This window comes from Podarcis melisellensis (assembly GCF_964234715.1).
Source record: "Podarcis melisellensis genome assembly, chromosome: 12".
In the NCBI taxonomy this organism is placed as follows: Eukaryota; Metazoa; Chordata; class Lepidosauria; order Squamata; family Lacertidae; genus Podarcis; species Podarcis melisellensis.
In genome coordinates this window covers 26474254-26495977 of record NC_138544.1, presented here as the reverse complement: position 1 = coordinate 26495977, position 21724 = coordinate 26474254, and the positions used below count along the sequence as shown (strand labels likewise).

The 21724-nt window shown below is 41.8% G+C and overlaps 1 protein-coding gene and 1 long non-coding RNA gene across 6 annotated transcripts in view; one reads left to right on the top strand and one right to left on the bottom strand.

The window, feature by feature from the left end:
- RAPGEF5 (Rap guanine nucleotide exchange factor 5) overlaps positions 1-21724 on the bottom strand; it is a 134960-nt gene that overhangs the window by 68146 nt on the left and 45090 nt on the right. For all 4 annotated transcript variants that reach the window (XM_081883194.1, XM_081883193.1, XM_081883195.1 and 1 more), the window contains exon 9: positions 21136-21255. In XM_081883194.1, coding sequence (XP_081739320.1) covers positions 21136-21255 — 120 coding nt within the window. The remainder of the gene's footprint in view (positions 1-21135; positions 21256-21724) is intronic.
- Positions 12589-21307, top strand: LOC309353868. 2 transcript variants are annotated; one of them, XR_014162095.1, is made up of 3 exons: positions 12589-12647; positions 13692-13829; positions 21175-21307. It is a non-coding gene; the product is annotated as an uncharacterized lncRNA (long non-coding RNA). The 2 variants fall into 2 exon arrangements; XR_014162096.1 differs by having other exon boundaries at positions 12593-12676.

The window sequence follows — 21724 nt, the reverse complement described above, 5'->3', positions numbered from 1 at the left end:
TTATAAGGCCATGCAGAGCAGGAAACTTGTTTTCACAGCTGCATCTGCTGAAACTGACACAGCAAAAGTAGATAGTGCTGATGCATCTAACGCTTGTCTACTCTTCCACCTTCTCACAATCTGATGCTGGTACCAGGGCATGACCTTGAGTGATAAGGCAAAGGTACATTGGGGGGACTAAACCAGCAGCTTTTGAAGGTACCAGTAGCACTGAGGGCTCTTTTCAAAAGGCAACATATTCAGAAGTCAGATGCTAGTGATCTTACATTTCTCTTCATACATGTGGAATTAAACCTATCTCTCTCTGGTTTGTCATTCAGGCATAGTATTGGAAATGGCTTGAAAACTCTTTCATCCAACTCTGTACGCTGTGGTAACAATTGGGAAAAAAATTGGGGTGTGTGTGGTTTCTTTAAGGCAGTGTTTCCCAACCTTGGGCCTCCAGATGTTTTTGGCCTACAACTCCCATCATCCCTAGCTAGCAAGACCAGTGGTCAGGGATGATGGGAATTGTAGTTCAAAAACAGCTGGAGGCCCAAGGTTGGGAAACACTAAGGACATCTGCATATAGTTCTATGTCAAATCTTCAAAATACAATGGTTTCCAATGGACAGTTTGCACATTTGGATGCAAGTAAGGTATTACGTAGGTGATATATATGCATGAATTAGTCATCTGTAAGAAGTCTTTGTAGCCTGTTCTGCAAACATATTAGAGTTTATGAAAGCTAAGAAGAATGAGTAGGAATAGTAGGCTAGAATGCAGCTTACTGTGCCAGGGAAAAAGTCACATCAACAATTCCAACCATTTTTGCCTTTGGCCCTGCTCACCACCAGCATGCAGTCCCTGGAAGGTTTTCTACAAAGGAACGCAGCCCTCAAGCTGAAAAATATTCTCCACCCTTGAAGTACAGGCAACATAATGTGGGACATACCCAAGCAATATATGTATCTGTATTGTAATAGAGAACATGAAGCCTCCTTTGTCTGGAGTTCTCTGAACCCCTTAAGTGTCCAGGTAGGCATTCTGGACATCCAAACCCACAGTGTCACCATTAAGGCCATACTAGGAAGTCATGCAATAGATATATCGTATTTACTAATCTAGGTCAAACACATTTAAATCAATGGAACAATTCACAACTTACTTTGAACACTGCCCTTCATCCGAAGATCACAGGGTGGTTCACAACATAAAAACACAAAATTGGGTTGTACTCAGTGAAGTTGTCCTGTTGGTGCAATGACTTCCACTTGTGCAACAGAAATTCCACTACACCTGCTCTCTACCTCACCCCCCACAAAATCTGTGCTGGAGGGTCAGGGAAACTACCAGAACAGATTTGGGAGACACCCAGGGAGAGGAGCGGGAATAGAAGTCCCGCTGCACACACATAAGTCCTTGTACTGATGCAACACTTTTGTTGGCTACAACTCATTAACTTAAGATGCTTCATTTTGCTTAATTCTAAAAGGGAAGTATCTGAGAAAGCTGTTGACAAAAAAATTCACTCAGTTGGTATTTTTTTTTCCTGTATTTCTTTTCTGCTTATTTTGACCCTACAAAATTTTAAATGTGAATGCAAATAATTCAACAATTGTGGAAGGGCAGGTGCATACAGAATGCAGACAATTTATATAGAGCATCTCTTCAAACAGCGCTCCCATCATTAGCATAGTATAAATTAACATCAGATGAAGCAGGCTCTAGCCTTAAAAAGTCACAATAAATTAAATTCTTTAAGATGCCACAAAGCCCACCCATTTTTATGCTATTTTGCTGTTATAAATGCAGCTATTAAGGTGGCACAAAACTCCCTCCCAATTTTGCTAAAATAAATGCAGCTATTTAGAATTTGCCATTTTGAAACGCGCTGAAGTAGAAGTTCATCTGTTTCATAAGGAAACGTACCTGTGTGTGTGTGTGCGTGTGGGCAAGCGCGCGCCTGGCTTGATCACAGAGAGCACCTTTGAGCACTTTAGCAAACCAGAAAGTCTACTCTAGTGTAGAAAGGGATGAAAAAGACTGCTGTGGCTTGTTGCTTATTCTTGCTACATATTCTTGCTATGGTTTGTCGCTTTTTTCTTGGTATATTTAGTAACAAGAATTCCAACTTATTTATATGGTTTGTTGCTGGGCTAGGAAAGTTATATCTGAACCAGGCTACTAAGTCTCCAGTGCTCTTCCTCCCAAGGAAACTAAACCATGTAGTGCAGCTTCTGAAATGTTATGTCACAAGTAGGAACATTCACAAAGCACTCCTGATTAAATGCTTTCATGAGCAAGGCTTCGGGGAGTAGAGCCATACCCCTACTTGCTGTGAACAGGACCTCGACCTCCTCCTCCTCCTCCTTCAGCTTCTTCTTCGTTGTCTTCTTCGTCTCCTCCTCCTCCCCTTCCCCAGGACCCCTCAAACCTATCCATGCACAAGGAGAAGGTGGCAATGGGCATTTCCCAGGGTCCTAGAAGAACGTCTTCTCTTGCCATGGACAGGAACTACCCATAATTCCACTGGGGGGCTTACACTCTGAATATCATTTCCACTACAGAAAAAACCCTCCATAGAGGCACGATAAGCACCCCCATCTCTGTTGCTGCCTTCCCCCATCCTGCCCGAAGTCATTAAATGCTAAGTTTAATGCTAAGGTTAAGTGAAATTGCTGTTCCGTGACAGAGACATACACCTGTACAGTGAAAAGCCCTCATCCTACCTTTAGAAAATGCAGCCATCATGAAATATCAACATTTATCAAAATATGCCGAGACAAGAAAATCCTTTCTATCTGAAACAAATCAGAACTGCTCTGCTGTCAATATTTTCTTAAACACAAGATCAAGTGAAATAATGCATGCACAAAGCACTTCTTTTAAATAATAATAACAATAATGCTGATGCTGTCATTTTGGCAGCAACTTTATTATAAAGACATAATTAGTAAAAATCCTTTCAAATGGAACAAGGGGTGGGGAGGCGGATACCCTCCATACTAATTGGCAAGTATACTAAAACTATACTATTTAAGAAGAAAATACATCCAGTGTTTCTCCCACTACCTACTGCTGCAATGTACCTATGCAATCTGGGGTTGTAACTGAGGTAAAGTGGGCAAGGAAAATCCAAGAGGCAGGGAGGATGAATTCAGATTATTTTTTAAATTATTTTCCCAAACCAGTGGACAACAATTACCTGAAAGTAAAACAATGTTTAAGACACCTCAAGTTCACCTCTTTTCACATAGACTATACAAAGAGGCTTTACTTAAGAAAGCGAAGGTAAGAGGAATCGAAACGATCCTTTTAGAAGCAATTTATCTAGGCCAGAAATTCCCACACTTGCTCCACCTATATCCGTTTATTGGTTTTATATGTAAACGCAAATGCATGTCATAAAACTAAAGCAGGGTGGCTAAGGGCCTGAGGTCCAACTCATGGCCCTTCCTATGACTAAGTGACCACTTTCTCTCACGCTTGTTTTCCCTCCCATCTGCAAAACAGAGACAAAAACCGATTTACATTTTTTGCTTACTTCAACCTTACAGGGCCGTTGTAAAAAATACAGTTAGATAATGCATACAAAGGGCTCTGAACACTCTAAAGTGTAAATAAAGCAATCCCGACACTGAATTACAAGCTTTTTTGTTGTTGGATGAAGAGCTACCTATTTGCACAGGCAATTTTAAAATCGCCAATTATTTTGGGATTCTGCATTTTTTCTTTCAGGATTTTTATGTTGTTGCATTTTAAACAGCATTTGTACGTTCTGTGAATTGCATTTTCTTCTCTCTTTTATACACCATCATTCGATGAAGGGCATCTAAGGAATGTTTCTAAAATAAACAAACAATTGTGCCTTGAGCACTTTCCCTCAAGGTGATAGGCAGTAAGCAGTTTTTGTGTCTATTTTTCTGTGACTATTGGGAGAGTCGTTTCCACGTCTTCTTGTGGCCTAATTATCAATGTTTGATAAAGGCTGATCAAAGGAAAGTCAGGTCCAAACTACACCAGGCATAGGGAGATCCCTGGCTAAGGCTGGATCTCATAGCCCCCCCCCCCCAGCCCCTGCAATTTAGGAACAGCTAAGTGCAAGTAGATAAATAGGAACCGCTCCGGCGGGAAGGTAAATGGCGTTTCCGTGCGCTGCTCTGGTTCGCCAGAAGTGGCTTAGTCATGCTGGCCACATGACCCGGAAGCTGTACGCCGGCTCCCTCGGCCAATAAAGCGAGATGAGCACTGCAACCCCAGAGTCGGCCACAACTGGACCTAATGGTCAGGGCTCCCTTTACCTTTACTATGTATTTGGGGATGGGAGAGAAACCGGATCAGGACTGTGCTTCTGGTAAAGCGGTTGCTCCGTCACCAATCCATCACAATTCCTGTTTTGTATGACTTCCCCTGCCTCAGCTCCACACTCTTCTCAGTCTGGAGATCAGATCAGCCTCTGGTCTGTCTCCTCATACCTCTACTGCTCTTCCCGAGGCACAAAAACCACCAGGGATCCAGACCCACAGTTACACAATGTAATGTCACATGGCTAGGAACTGCATTATGTAAGCAGCAAGACCCAAAAAGTTTTAAATAGAAGTCTCATCAACTTCAAACTAACTTGCACTTATGGTGACACCTGAGGCACATAGGGTACGTGTTAATCCTTTGAGAATTACCCACCACCTGGACTTTGCTTTTCATCGGTCTGCAGGGCAATGACTCATTTTTCATAATAAAGTGCTTAGCAAACAAGTGCATCAGCAGCTGGCCCAGGCTTAAGATAAATTCTAAAAATGAAAATAATGCTGTTGCATAAGTATCCTTGCTTGCTCACAGCAATTCCAAGATCAACCCCAGGACATTGTCTTCCGAATGAAAAGATACTACAACAATATCTCCTAGAGATTATAAAAATACTTCCAAAAATTCGAAGTCAGTTCACGTAATATAAACAGGCAATTACTTTAATAACTTCTAGGCAAGTTACAGTGTGGATAGCAAGGACCTTTCCCAATTACTTGTCTGTATCTCAATAAAAGTGCAGTCCGTTGAGTATAGTTCTTCTGTTGTGAGGATATACCATCTTCCTAGCATTCAAACTAATATTTTGTTGCTGGGAAAATAAGTTTCCCTCCCCAAAATTCATGGGGCAGAATGTTAATGGCATCAGGAAATGTAGTGTGAAATGTGCTACTGCAAACACCATCAGAACTCAAGGTGGGTCATGTGACATAATAAGCAAGAGATTTTCTTAAGTCTGCATTATTTTATGAACTATTTGAATATTCTAAATTCTTTGATGAATCACTCCTCTGCTATACCACTCCTACAATCCTTTAAAAGGGGGGGGGAGCACCATCAGCATTGTTATGCCTCATACCATTGGCATATTTGTATGGTCTTGCACAAGGTTATTTCCTGGTTTTGCTTTTTTTGGTGGTTTTCAACTCATTTTCTATTGCTGTTTTAATGCTGGCTTTCAGTTGGTTTCTGTTCTGAGGTCCTGTATTCTTTATACAGTCGTACCTTGCTTGTCAAACGGAATCAGTTCCAAAAGGCCATTCGACTTCCGAAAACATTCGACAACCAAGGCACAGGAAGCTCCTGCAGCCAATCAGAAGCTGCAGCAGCCGTGTCGGACGTTCGGGTTCCAAAGAACGTTCACAAACCGGAACACTCACGTCCGGGTTTGCGGCGTTCGGGAGCCAAAACGTTCGAGTCACAAGGCGTTCAGGATCCAAGGTATGACTGTAGCTGGTTTAAAACTTTGGATTGCATACTCCCAATTGTTCCTTTGCTGAAGCAAGGGGCATTCTTACCGCTTATCAAGTCGATGAGCCGTGCCTTGCTCTGGGAGGTGGCAACCACTGCTAAGATGCATTCTCTCTCCCCCCCCCATCATTTTAACAGTGGTTTCAGTGGGAACCACTTCCCCTTCCAGGGGTGGGGGGAGCCTTCAAACAGCCCTTCTACCTATGTCACAAGGGCCAATCCCTTAAACTGCTGCAACTCAGGCTCTATTTGTAATGCTGCACTGTACATCCCTGAGCAGGAAGCAAGGAATATGTACAGACCTGCCCTGCTCTTTGAACCTCCGGTTTTATTCATTGAATAAATAAAGGAGAAAAATCAGGCCTGCACTGCTCTCTGAACCTCCTGCTTATTTCTTGAGTAAATAAAGAACGAAAACATCAGCAATACCCAGCTGAAAGAAGAATCCTTACTATCCAGCAATACCTTAGGGGATTTGGAAACCTTTTCAAAAATACTATGACATCTTTACATGGCATTTAAAAACTATTATGGTTTTCAAAGGATAGAGATGCATACTTTGATTTTTACTCTGGCTTCTTGATTTATTTTCTTTCCAGTCAAGAGTGTACCAGGTATGAGCGGATAAGCCCAAGTACTAGAGACTTTCAAACCTTGTACTGTGACTGGAGCAGAAATAATATCTAGGCTCCTAGACACAGGAAAATGGTGTTCTGTTTCTCTAATACTCTTAAGTGCCAAACTACTGTAGCGTATCACTGAAAAGTTCTGTGAATTTTCTTTATTTTATTGTTTTAACGTGTTAACTTGGCACAGGGAGGGGAAGGATGGATTAGGAACATGGCACATAGGCAAGAGGGTATAACTCTTTCCTTCCCTGCGACAGTATTGATGAAAATCACTCACTCTGTCTCCTGCTCTCTCACAGCTAGTATTAGCCACAGGCAGGAAGGTCACATTACGGCAGCAGGATCCATGGTGCTGCTTTTCTATCTACAGCGAAGGCAATATCCCAACCCAGTCCAAACAAGCCAGTGTAAGGTACCTTTTTGAGAGATGTTGGTGAAGAAAGGCAGGTTTAGGGTCATGGCTCAATGACAGAGGATCTGTTCTGCATACAGAAGATTCTCATGTTCAACCCTCAAAACTGGGGGTGTCCCCTGCCTGAAACCTCAGGGAGTCGCTGCTAAGTAGCACAGACAAAATTGAGCTAGATGGACCCACTCGTTATAAAGGCATTCCTATGACCTATTGAGGGATGTGGGTGGCACTGTGGTTAAACCACAGAGCCTAGGACTTGCCGATCAGAAGGTCGGCGGTTCGAATCCCTGCAACGGGGTGAGCGCCCATTGCTCGGTCCCTGCTCCTGCCAACCTAGCAGTTCGAAAGCACTTCAAAGTGCAAGTAGATAAACAGGTACCGCTCCGGCGGGAAGGTAAACAGTGTTTCTGTGCGCTGCTCTGGTTCGCCAGAAGCGGCTTAGTCACATGACCCGGAAGCTGTACGCCGGCTCCCTCAGCCAATAAAGCGAGATGAGTGTCACAACCCCAGAGTCGGTCACGACTGGACCTAATGGTCAGGGATCCTTTTACCTTTACCTTATGACTTATTAGGAGGTATAGGAACAGAAGGACCACCTGAAAACCACTGTGCCTGTTAAAGACCACTTCCCCTTATGGACCTTGATCTGCTACAATTACACATGTCGGTTTTCGGCAAGGGACTGGGATTTGAGAAGTCAGCGGCGTACAGCTGGACCCTTCTACCTACATCCCAAGGCCTACTCCTTTAAGCTGCTGCAGCTGAAGCTCTGTTTGTACTATCACAGGGTATATCGTAAGCAGGAAGCCAGAAGGGAATTAACACCCTGCCCCACTCTCCTTGTAGGAGCATTTCATCATTTCTTAATCTTTTTTTTTTTTTTTTAAATGCTCAATCGTGTCCCTGTGTGATTTGGCATATCAATGAGGGCTCAATCTCTTTTGTATTTGAAGGCACCAAGGGAGATAAAAAGGTGCTTTTTCTCCTTTTGAGGCTGAGTGAAGAATATTTCATTGCTTGAAAATTAACAATATTATACATCACACAGAAACATTCACACAGTGGGGGGAAAGGAACATCTTATCCGGGATTTATCAAGTGCTCCTGCCATTTTGAGGCACACTGCTTATTTTAGACCACCGCAGTAGCTCTGTGAAACAGACAGGATTGCTCCTTATCTCAAAGCACTGCAAACACAGAGCAAAAATAAAAATGCATTGCGTTATTCCTTAAAACACACATACACACCACCCGTTACTATCTGGCATTTCTGCCATTCCTCTGTGAGAGAAATTATGTAGCGCAGTATTTTTTACGTCAGTTCCGGGATAGTACAATTCCAAATATTTTATCAGTTTCTCTCTAGTTACAAGGATTTGGCATTTCCTGTGTAACTAAAGCTAAAAAAAAGATAGAATAAAAAACTTCATTGTGCAGTAATACTAAGATATATTTCATCAGTATAATGATGCTAAATAAATCTTTACACAGAATACTCACACTTTGCCTGCTCTTTTCGTTCCAGAAGCTTTGCTATCCTTCCTATCGAACTAGATACAAATGCCAATTAAAAATCCACCTACGTCAGTGGGGCTTGTGGATAACACATTCTTGATATGCCATTTATTGAGGACCACTAATAATATAGTAATGGTACATTGCTATCTTACCTTTACTACTGTTGCCTCTAATAATAATTTGTTCGTTGTTTTATTTCATTAAAAAGAGGAGGGGAGCTTAAAACTAGAATAATTGTTTGAACTAAAATAACTGAAATTGCTTTATATATCATCCATAGTTCTATCAGTTTAAAACAGAGCACATTTCTCTCTCTCTCTCTCTCTCTCTCTCTCTCTCTCTCTCTCTCTCCAGGCATTGCTTTCATTATCATTATTCTGCGCAGTGGTATACAACTTCAAGAAGGGAATAAGTTATCCCAACAAGGGCAATCTGAGCATTTATGGAAGTTAGGGAATGAAAAATGCATAGCTACCATGGTAACAACTAAGTCACATGGTAGCTGCCATGAAATGCAAAGCATCTTAAGTAAACACTGGCATGTTTTGTTTTGTCCTGCAATCTCCAAGAATTCTCTTGTGTTGAACACTGCAAAGCACATACTAGTAACCATCCATTTCCACACCCACCCACCCAAGGTTCTTTTAATTCTTCAAAATATATCAGTGAAAGAGAACTTTTCCCCATTATTTTGTGCATCTCAGGAAAAAAACTTTTTAGAACAGCTTGCAGATAGCCATCATGGCAGACCAGTAAATACGTAAAATTAAAATACTGAAGTACAGTGGTACCTCGGGTTAAGAGCTTAATTCGTTCTGGAGGTCCGTTCTTAACCTGAAACTGTTCTTAACCTGAGGTACCACTTTAGCTAATAGGCCTCCCGCTGCCACCGCACCTCCGCCGTGCAATTTGTGTTCTCTTCCTGAAGCAAAGTTCTTAACCAGAGGTACTATTTCTGGGTTAGCGGAGTCTGTAACCTGAAGCGTCTGTAACCTGAAGCGTCTGTAACCCAAGGTACCACTGTAATCTTATTTCCAACGTAGTCAGAAGGGAGTTCCCATTTCTGGGTTGACCAAACATCCGTGGTCCAAGAGTGAAAAGAGTCAGCTATACATGGGGTTTTAAAATACAGTGTGTCAAAGCATAAAAAACAGCTGTCATCCCTCACTCCCCAACCTTTAGGCATGTTTACATCTACATAAGCCTATGTCAAAATGCTAAAAATGGTTGGAATGAGCAAAAGTGATGACAACAGCAGCAACAACCGGAAGCATCAGATAGTGGCACAGCTCCTCAATCTCCAAATACTTAAACACAAATACAAGTATTGCCCACTCCCATGCACAAAGCCTTCAAGTTGGTTTGAAATTATGATAAAAGTAGGGGGGAAAGTACACACTGCTTACACTTCTCTTTTATGACATATGAAGCGGATCTCACCAAAAACCTTCCATGGTGTGTTAAGAGATCACATCCATTGCAAAATCCACACACATCCTGCTTCATATCTTCCAGAAATAGCAGGAGGGGCATAGGTAATAAGCAACAAGTGAATCAGAATAATTTTCCAGGGAAACAGTATTTTAGATTACAGTGGTACCTTGGTTCTCGAACAGCTTAGTTGATGAACAAATCGGCTCCCGGACGCCGAAAACCTGGAAGTAAGTGTTCCAGTTTTTGAATGCTTTTTGGAAGCCAAATTTCCAACAGGCTTCCGCTTGAGTGCAGGAAGCTCCTGCAGCCAATTGGAAGCTGCGCCTTGGTTTTCTAACGGACCTCCGGAACAGATTAAGTTTGAGAACCAAGGTACCACCGTATTTGCCTTTGCTTGTTTAGAACTTAGCTCAAGCTCCAAATCCTTAGTTCAAACACGATAATCTTTTAAAAAATAAACTGCACACCCTAAGTGTTATGTACTGAAGTTCTCACCCTGGGCTAGCAGGGGGATACTGTAGATAGTTATCACTCAGGTCCACATATGCAAATAAGGGATTGAAAGTGACGTTCAGTGATTGGATAGTTACAGAAAGTGTTACAGTTGCGTTGTAGTGGAGCACTATATAAGCAGGCTGGCTGAACCCTTCAGTTCTGTTCTGTTCTGGCCTGTGAATAAATCAGAGCTGTTTGAAGAATCGCTGTGTTGTCTGATATGTTCACCCACAACTTAACACTAAGGAGTTTAAATGCTTGTGTTTAGAAAAAATATATATATACACACATTTGGTTTTAAAACTCACCCCATCCCAATGTAATATATTTACTAAAATGCAGCAGCGTGCAACTGCAGGAAACTTATCGAAGCAGGGGCGAACAAATTAAATCCTAAAATTTTAAATATACCTAGGGGGGGAACAGAATGCAGTGTTCTGTAAAATATGCATGCAGGCAGCTATGAGACTGTGTGACATTGGCACCATTTTCCCACGATGAAGCAGTTTTGCCCCTGCTTTCATTTCTATAAAAGCCCTTGCTCATTTAGCATTCGGTTCCTCTCCGCAACAATGCAGTGCAGCTGATGTACATTAGGCATATTGTCTGTGGAAAGGAGAGGGGAGCTTGCAGTGGCAAGCACTTAACATGCACATGGTAAATTGGAAGTGAGAGGCTGTAAAAGGATTGGAACCATTAAACTGTCATAAAAGCAGAAGTGACACATGCACTCTTTCCTGGCTCTGACTTGATCCAATTCTCAAAATGCTGGACTGGCACCAGCCCCATTTATTTCAACTGGGCTCACGTTTTCAGAGTAGATTCCCGTATTGACATGCCTGTGTTCTCTCCTGTGTCACACAGGAAATGAGTTAAGCCGCCAAAGGAGATAAATTCCCATAATGAACCATGTTTTATATCTTAATTAAGGTTTATTCCCAGGTGTGGAAAACACTCCACCTGTCTATACAAATCTGTTCCACGTGCTGGTGTATAAAATTCAAGAAGAGTTTCATCCAATAAATTATGCAGCAATGTGGTGGGCTTAAAAATAAAAAAAGTGAATGAAGGTTACAGCAGGATTTATTTTATTATTTTTACATTATTAGCAGCACAGTGCTGTTTATGTGTAATTATGTTGAATTTACACCAGAAATGCATTGGTTGCTTTACAGAGCAGTAGAACAAAAGAAGGCAGTATTTTAATAGGCTCCTTGTTTAACATTTCTGCACAAGACTCATACTTATTTCTATATAACACTTTGATGATTAATTCAAGAGCTAGCGTCAAACAAGTGGATGATTCCAAAGAGGCTCCATAGCAGTAGATGAAGTTCACACCCAAGTCACCATTCTAATGTGCCATTGGTATATATGGGGCCACAGAACAGAGTTTTGTTTTTCAAAAGAAGAATAGAGTCATCAAGCTTGATAATCTAGGTTAAGGGTAGAAAACCTTTTTTGGCTCCAAGGGCCAGATCTTTATCAGGATTGGCCTCACTGGTCAAATGTTAATATCATAATGACCCCATATGATTGACAGGTGGGTGTGTACAGGATAGCAGCCTTAAAGTACCAAAAAGCCAAGGCGTTTTCCTCAGAACCACGGGTGGGCCACCAAGTGGCAACTGCTCTATAGGAGTCTTAGTACATCAGCAGCATCAGCATCACAACAACAACAATTTATTTTCTGTACCGTGCCCGTCTGGCTGGGCTGTCCCAGCCACTCTGGATGACATGCTAGACTCCCCACGCTATAGTGTTAACTACACTGATTATTCTCCAAAAGGAACAAAATAAGGCTTTACTCTTAAACAATATAATACCATGCAAGTAGCAGAAGGGGTTTTTGAGAGCTGCCGTATTTTTTGCTCTATAAGACTCACCTTTTCCCTCCTAAAAAGTAAGGGGAAATGTGTGTGCGTCTTATGGAGTGAACGCCGGCTGCGTAGCTATCCCTCTTGCTGTTCTGGCTTCTGAGATTCAGAATATTATTTTTCTTGTTTTCCTCCTCCAAAAACTAGGTGCGTCTTGTGGTCTGGTGTGTTTTATAGAGTGAAAAATACAGTATTTGACCTTAAGGGCCCATGGGAAAATTTGCAAACCAGAGAGGCTATAATGGCCACCACTACCACCCGCCCACTCACCCACAGCTCAACCTATATGCACTGTATGGACAGAGCTTTTTTAAAAAGCCCACCCCTATTTCGCAAACATGATGAGAGGATGGCTGACAAGTAAGGACTGAAAACAGAAGAAAACAAAAGCCCACTTTAAGGGGTCTGTGTCAGAATCACTCACATGCATCAAACTGCATGTATCCCACATCTCTAACAGTAATGTGTGAAGAGGTCTTGGGCAGTGAGTGGAAGAGCTGGAGGCAAGTCTCCTTCTGTGAGGAGGTACATATTAATAGCAAGGTGCCGACTGGGTATGTCCTTAGCACTGCACCTAAATAGTTTTAAATCACCAAGAAAAAGATATAAATGAATCCAGGAATTATGACTTCTATAGCACAATATTATACATGTTGACTCATTAGTCCAGGAAAGTGGATATAGGACTGCAGACATGATTTCCAATCCTACACACACACACACACGCACAGAAAACCCTACTTGAGCTATCTTCAACCAGAAGAAAAATGATGTGCCCACTCAGATTCATTAAAAAATAGCTTACAATTCTTATGTACCATTTCCATACTAAGCTGCTCCTCCATATGAAATAAGTTATGAACTGGAGCAATTAACAAAAGCGCTCAAGCCCAGACATGTTGCCTGGTTGGCTTCACATGGTAGAAGGAGAGAAAAACAGAAAGAAACGTCACTTCCTTCGTCAGCTGATTTCTATATAGTGGTGAAGCACAGACGAGGAGCAAATCTCAAACCATCTGATGATAGCATGCATACAGAGTCTAATAGTTTCTTTCCCCTTTCCCTTCTGCACAGTGGCAAGAAGCTTCTCAGTGAAGTTTTCTCCAATCAATTTGTAAGTCAATGAAAGAGTACAATTGTCTTTGGGCTTGAAATCAGAGGGTGGGGCGGGAGGGACAGGAAGAAGATCAAGCTGGAAGACCATTGCAAGCACTGCTTGCAAATGACCAAACGAGAGAGCAAGCAAGGAGCATTACTACCGCTCAGGTACCTGCATCACACATAAATACATTTTGCTGATTTTGAAGATTGCATTGTCACTTATTCTGCAATTGCTCAAGGGTATTTCAGGGACTCTGCAAGCTTTTCATCAGCCAAATCAAATATAAATTAAATTGCAGTGGTGCTGCATATGTTCCTTGCTGGCAGGAATTACACATGAGGGAATACCGAATGTGAGGAAAATAGAATGCAGTGCAGTGAGTGTGCATGTACGTGCCCGGGCAGTGTATATGTGTGTGTGTGTTTGTGTGTGTTTGTGCGTGACTGTCTGTCTGTCTGTCATCTTAGGATTTGTAGCATCAAGAACATCTGTAAGATTCTCTTGATGGATCAGCCATTGATTACGCTCTAAGTAGACCTTCCTGTGGCATTTGGACTTCAAGGATCCAGCCCAAACTTAACTCCCATGGCACTGTGCCTAGCACTGTAAGTGAAATATTAAATTTTAATGTCATAAGCAACAAAAATACTTAAGAACATTTTTATTTGTATAAAGTTCAATGAACATTGACTATGTAAACTTGAAAGCTGTATTTATTAAAAGATCTTAGGATATTTACCAACCTATTTTAGGAGGATAATGAGAATGGCTGTGAGTTTTTTAAGATTCAAAGCATGTGACTTAAATTTGTGCTGTGACTTTTATATTGTAAGCCTACAGGCAACGACTGTCTTATTGTTGATCATTGTAAGCTGCTCTTTTTCTGCATAAGAGTTTCATTTCAAAATGCTTTATATCAATTATCTCTCAACAATCAGCATGGCAGATATTTCAGTTATACACTAAACTTCCAGATTCTCTGATACATCTTCCCCTTGCATGGGAAATTCTGCTTCCATTGACCTTTTTCCTCTACATTGTCTGCAAATGCCTTTGGGCTGGAGACTCCTAGACCTTCTCCAGCTGCTCTGAAAAGCTGTTCCTGGATGGCTGCTGGTGTCATGAGAGTTGCTCTAAGCCAGTGTTTCCCAACCTGGGGCCTCCAGCTGTTTTTGAACTACAATTCCCATCATCCCTGACCACTGGTCTTGCTAGCTAGGGATGATGGGAGTTGTAGTCCAAAAACAGCTGGAGGCCCAAGGTTGGGAAACACTGCTCTAAGCCAACCTTTCTCAACCTTGGGACTACAACCTTGTTGTTGGACTACAACTCCCATTAGCCCTGACCACTGATCATGCTAGCTAGGGATGATGGGAGTTGTGGTCCAACATCTGGAGAGCCAAGGTTGAGAAAGCCTGCTCTAAGCATACACCTTTAATGAAATAATACCTGCTTTCACATTCTGCACTCTGCATACAAATTGTGTCTTCTTTAACTAGCAGGCTATGAAGCTCCCTGTTAGTAGCTTTTCACACAATAGTCTTTTATAAGGTAGCTCCCTCTCTGCAAAGCCAGCTTTATATTTGGTCAAGCAGGTTCTGCTTCACTTAAATCACCACATGGACATATACTGCAGGGGAAGCTCTTATCAATTTGCTTTCTCAAATTAAATTAATATGCAGAGATTTCCTGACTTGTCTCCCCCTAGCTTTCCATTCCTTCCTGCATTTTGAAAGACCTAAGTCTATCTCATGGCTTTTAAGTGATTATAGAATTGCTTTCACGAGTCACAGTTTGCACTGGTAAGTTGTGGATAAAATGACTTATTATCACACTGTAGAAAAACTGTGGGGTGCTGCACTGTGTTCTGATCAGTCCACTCTTTCCATAGCTGTCAAGTGTCCCTTATTTGAAGGGACAGTCCCTTATTCCAGCGCCAAGTCCCGCTGCTGTCCCTTATTGATGGATGTCTCTTAAATGATGTCCTTTAAATTTCAAAGGAAGCAGCTCCTCTCCTTCCCTCCCTGCCGGCCATGGAGGAGGGAGGCTCCAACTGTGTTGCTTGGCTGTGTTGCTCACCCAATAAGAAGTCTAAGAACGACTGGGGGGTGGAGCTTGCATGCCTTGTGCTGATCAAATCGGCTGCGTTCCCTGGGGACTCGCCTTTGCTCAGAGCTTGCGGAGAGGTGACCATGGTTTTCCTTGAGGCTTCGTTTGGCTGCTGGCTGGGCTTTCTGCCTTTGGCTCAGAGGGGCTCAGAAGTTGAACGTACCTGTGCTGAGTGCTCAGATAGGAATCGGATGGATACGTCATCGACGGCCCACTCACCCTTGCCGGCGAAAAGGTCAGTCTGGAGCAGGGGCACATGGTGGGGGAAAAGGAAAGGAGATCTCATGGGGGGGGGAGGCTGTGTGTGTGTGGCTAGTTAATGCAAGCTGAGAGAGTTTTTGAATGCTGGGTGCCATTTTGTTGCACGTGCTGCTGCAAACTTTGCAGTGGAAAGCCAGGCCAGGAAGCCTTACTTTGAGGCTGCCTAGGCTTTGTGGTGCATGTGATTCAGATTCTATTCAGTTGAACCTCTGGTTACAAAGTTGGTTGGACAGTGTTCTCGAAGGTACCAGCATGAGTTTGACCAGAATGCAGGAGGAGAGGAAGACAGGAGTGCCTGGAACAGGTGAGGCTGCAGGTCCCTTATTTTCAAGGCTGCTGGTCCCTTATTTTCAAATCTGTAAGTTGACAGCTATGCACTCTTTCACTAAGACAAGAAGCTCAAATTCATCCAGGTACTCATTCATTTCAGGTCCAGCTGAATAACCATCAAGTTTCTTTGCCGTCAGTAACAATTTTTTTCCATTTTCAAGTTGTGATTACCAGTTGTAAAACTTGCTTAGAATAACAGACACAGAGGTCTTAAAATTAAACTGACAGAACTGTAAGATGAAAAATAGAAACTCAGCTAAGCCCTAAGAACCACAGAACAGCACCACCTAGTGGTTGGAGGTGCTGCTTATAGAATCATGACCATTTCTCTTCTCCACATCTACACATACAGAGATTAGGTACAGTTTTTAGGCTCATTCATTTCCTCCCTAACTTGCCTCAATGCACAAAGACACCTGGGACAGAGAAATCACAGAGTTATCTGAAGATTCCATTCATAGTTATACCTCTTATAAGGTACTCTCATTGATAGCCATCATTAAAACCTAGTTAATAGAGCTAACATACTTCCTATTTTTCCACCAGTGGATCTATTTGTGTCAGTGTAAGGTCCCACAGGTATTGTGCATAGCTGAACATGTTCTAATATTCACTTCAACCCATTTGCAACAACTGTTATTAATACAGTTAAAACAACCAGGAGAAATCTCAGTAGTGAAAAACCCAAATTGACTGCTCCCACGTGAATTTTGTGTCTGTTTATGGATTAAGCCTAATCATCATTCAATTATCTCAATGAGATAATTATATAATACTATCATTCATCAACACATCCAGTATTCTGAACCAATATGAGGCTTTATACTGAGTGATATCATTGATCTATCTAGCTAGCTCAGTACAGTGGTACCTCAGGTTAAGTACTTAATTCGTTCCGGAGGTCCGTTCTTAACCTGAAACTGTTCTTAACCTGAAGCACCACTTTTGCTAATGGGGCCTCCTGCTGCCACTGCGCTGCCGGAGCACGATTTCTGTTCTTATCCTGAAGCAAAGTTCTTAACCTGAAGCACTATTTCTGAGTTAGCGGAGTCTGTAACCTGAAGCGTATGTAACCCGAGGTACCACTGTACTGCTTGCAGCGACTGGGAGCAGTTCTCCAAGGTTTCAGACAGGCTACAATCCCAGTCCCAACTCAGATATTTTTTGGTAAAATGGGAGGAGACGCAATAAAAAGCATATTGCACCTCTGGGGGAAAATGAGGAAATGCAGTAGAATGAAATAAAGTAAAATAAATCCAGACCTTTCTTCCCCCGTACTCAAGTTTATATGTACAAAACTGCTGGCATACATTTCACCTCTTTTGACCTACCCACCCATCTCTAATCCAGTCATCCAGCAGTCTGAGCCTGGCTTCTACTCAATTTAATGCACAACAGAACTTAAGGGAAAGTACAGGGAGGAAAAGGCACACTTCCTCTTCAGGAAGAGCCATTCAAAAACCAGCTGAGGCCAACAATTCTTAATAATCAGAAGTTCCGATGAAAGCAGAGACACAGTTCAGGCTTTGCTTCACTTTACTGGAAAATTTAGACGGGTATATATATTTCATACCTTTTTTTAAAAAAAAAGATGATTTCTTTAAAATTTGCTTCTATAACACCACTGTAATATTATTTTCGCTGCCACTTTGTTGGCCTTACTTGTTGCCAGATACCTCTCACATTAAAACAGACTCCAAGAAGCAAATCCCTGTCTCGCAAGGGTTGTGTTCTGACCTTGTGCTTAATCATGTGAGCAGATAAATAAATATATGAGTCTCACATGTCATACTATTTGTCTAGTGTGTTGCAGAGTACACCTGGTGCACTGCCGAAATCTGAAGTACGTCAAGCGGAAGCAGCGGACGCCACATCGGACGTTCGGCTTCCGAAAAACGTTCACAAACCGGAACACTTCTAGGTTTTCAGCATTCAGGATCCAAAACGTTCGAGTCGCAAGGTGTTCAAGAACCAAGGTATGACTGCATCTCACAAATTTGACATAAACTCTGAGCTAAGGGTTGTCATCCTGGAGGAAAGGAACATCAAAGTGAGACTGCAACATAAAACACTGAATTAGGATACATCAAGAGATTCAACGCTGCCACTTCTGGATTGAACCAATTTTTTTTTAGCACGTTGTATGTGTTCAATAGGCAAACCAATGTTGGGATATATGTTCTACCAACGACTGTTTAGTGCATTACCACTGTCAAACCAGGTATTTCACACTGTCCATACTTTTCTATGTTTCATTCTCCCATCCCAAGCACTCTCTCTGTGTGTGTGTTCCTACCTCATGTATCTGTAACACAGTACAGCGCTTATGCATTCAGCAAAGTAGTCTGTAGTATACAGAAGTTTATGCTTTTTGTTAGGGTTGTAGTCAACAAAGTCCCACTCAGAGCAGATCCACTGAAATTAATGAATTAAAATCAGTTATGCCCATTAACTTTGCTGGGTCTCCTCTGAGTAGGACTAGCATTGAATAGCACCATTTAGTCTTTAAGGTGCTGTAAAACTCCGTTTTAATTAATAAAAAAGGGCTGCAGTCAATACCCTGCATTTTGCCAAACATTCTTTTATTGTGTGCCAAGGAAGATCAAATTCTAGTCAGTCTTAATCATGCAAATTGCTGGATTGCATCCATCCATATGCTTATATATTTTTTTTCCTGCTTCCAAAACTTTTTGATGTGTTTCCACTGGTCTTGCCTGCTTAATATGTTGTTTTAAGGTTCCCCTTATGCATTAGTAGCTAATATTTACCATGCCATAACAAGCTATAGCCTGCAGTAGTTCTTTCCAGCATGCTAACCATTACCACCTGGGGGTGCATTTAGATAACATATTCACCACATGAACAGGAACGATAAAATCATTATATGGAGACATCAGTGCATCAAGTTTTTTTGTAAGTCTGTAGGTTGTGTACAAAGCAACAGAGATCAAAGGTCTTAATGACTGGAATATAGCTGTCGTTATCAAGATGTAATCTATTATTGCCATAGGAAAGACAAGACTATAGGAAAGGGGGGATGTTGCAAGAGCCAATCTCCTAATAACGAGAAACAATGGCCTTGCCCTTGTTTTCTGAACCTTCACCACATCACAGGGTGGTTTACAATAGACAGACACCATGCTTACAGGAAGGTCCAGCTGAGGACATTGTGGGGTTTTCAGAATGTGCAGGGTAGCCCAACGTTTTATACCAAGTAGGCAGCAAGACATGGAACCTGTGAGCCACACTCTGCATTATCGCAAGGGGGTGGGGAGGCCTAAACTTGACGCCCCCTGGCTAGCCCTCATGCTCCCTTCCTAAAGGCAGCTAGGCAAGGTGCCTGGTTTTGGAAAGCAGGTGCAAGGGCTCTGGCAGGGATCCAGAGCCCTCCCACATCCTTCTCAAAGCTGGGAAAGCATTAACTAGACTTTGGGAATGAGAAGGGAGGATTCTAAGAACCCTTTTAGAGCCCTCATGCCTTCCTTCCCAAAGCCCGGGGGTGGACATCAAATGTTACCAAGGGCCACCAAAAAAGCTTTGGCCCTCAGGCTGTGCATTGGATCACCCTAATTTAGATGAAGGAAAGAAGACACTCAAATGCCCCTCACACACCCTGAAAGTGTGCTAAAACCATGCAACCCCAACCATCAGAATTTATCTGAAATTTTCTGTCTTCTCTGATAATTTTCAAGTGCAATTTACAGTACTGTTGAACAAATTTCAGTGGTGCTCTCAAATAAGGTTTGATTTCCTTTGTTTGTTTGGGGAAAACAAAAACAAAAAGCCCACCCCATTTTGGCATGTTATTTTGCTAGCTTGCCACAAGGATTCTGCAAGATCAGTTTGTGTTTAATGAAAATATTGGTGATCTTCACACACACACACACACACACAGTGCTACAACCTTTTTGTTTTTGTTTCTGGGCGGTTCTAAACTAGCATGCAGCTAGGAAAAATATTTTCTACTCTACAAACAAAATATCATAGCGAGAACAAAACAAGTTATCCAATAAAGCATGTGGGGCTTTTATTTAATGTCTACCATCTGTATAACTACTTTAGGATAGAATTTGTTTCTACTCATTTCTCCACTTAGGTCTCGGGGAAAGGGAGGGATGGCTTTGAGGACTGCTCTAATTAGTGAATTCTGTATTTTAATTTGTATTTAATGTAACAGGCAAAAATTAAAACAAGAGCACATTAGGTTGTCTTTTAAAGTTGCAGACTGCCTTGAGACTGGCATGGATCGAAATATATACTTGCTTAAAAATAGATGAATAACCAACCAAACAAAAAATTTCCCCAAGTAGCCTCTAAACCATGTTCATTTTTAAAAAGAAGAAGAAAGTAAGTACAAAACTGCCCTTCAGGACAATGCAGAAGCTGCAGCTGGTTCAGAATACCATGGCTTGTTCCCATAATAAATCTTGGGAGGCAATATTTGCATCAACCTGGTTTTGCCGCAATTGCACAGGCCGCCTTGTCAGCTTCTGCGCCCAATTCAAGGTGTTGGTGCATATTTGAAAGGCCCTTCATGGCTGGCCATCAACATACCTTCCAGATTGCCTCTCCCTGTACAAAGCCAACTGTGATACCGCAACCAGGCCATCCTACATATACCTGTGCTATAGGAAATAAAATTTACTAGGCACAAGGCCTTTTCCACAGTTGCCCCTGAAGCCCTAGACTTACCTCCTCCCAGGGAGATCAAGCCCATTCTCCCCACACAGTATTGTGGAAGGGCTGTATGACTCTTGGCAGCTGATTCAAAGGCTAATTTAATTTGACTGCTTGATTTATTTATTTTTGGCCGGATTCTATCTATTCTATTCTATCGCTTACAGTCTTGGTTTATGTTTAGTCACCGTGTTAAATTTCTACGTAAAAAAGCAATATAATCATTTAAAATATTTATAAAGTAAAAACAGATCAATTTGAATGCATTTAATGCGTTTCTTAATATCTCAGATTCTACTGAAAGAATGTTATTTGAACAACAAAATTTCATCAGAACTGTTGGTTTCCACATATAGCTCCTCAGGAGAGTGCAAACTTTTCCTAAAGGGAACTTATTTCTGACTTGACATGCATAGACTTGCACTCAAATTAAGTTCCATTGATTCCATTGGGAACTAGTCATGACTCACTTTGCAGAACTGTAAACAGTGAGCTTACTCTTCTGGAAAACCAAAAACTGAAAAAATGTCCTACCTGATCTGTTTTCTCTTGTTCTTTTTTATCTGTCTGTAGAAGGTTTTCTCTTGCCAGTTTCTGGACGAGTTCAAGGCGTCCAATATCCTCTCGTTCATGAAGCTTGCACATAACTCCTGCCTTGAGAGTTGGAGGGAAAGCAAAGAGATACTTAAATCCACAATCCCAGGACATGACACTCCAGACTTCTAACTTTAAAAGAAGAACATATTCCACATCAAGCTTCCCCTCAACTCTTCAGTTTTGAGCAGAGCAGAATTATAATGTTCTCCCTTGGGTGAAAAGGCTCCCAAAGTTCTTTTTCCTTCTTTTTGTGCTATATAGTGTCTGCTTAGCAAAATGAAGACAGCATGAACTAAATCAGCTGCTATTATGTGTGCAGCTGATATGCTAACAGTGCGTTTGTTCCCGTCAACCTATTTCCTGTTACATAAGAGAACCGAAGCAAGAGGTTAGAAATCCATGGGAAAGTTAGCCAAGAACAGCCCTGGAAAAGGATGGAGAGCAGGAGAGTCATCCCTAAAAATAACAGCACAATCTTCTATTTCTCACACTCCACCCTTCTCTTTATGGCTAAAATACAGCCACT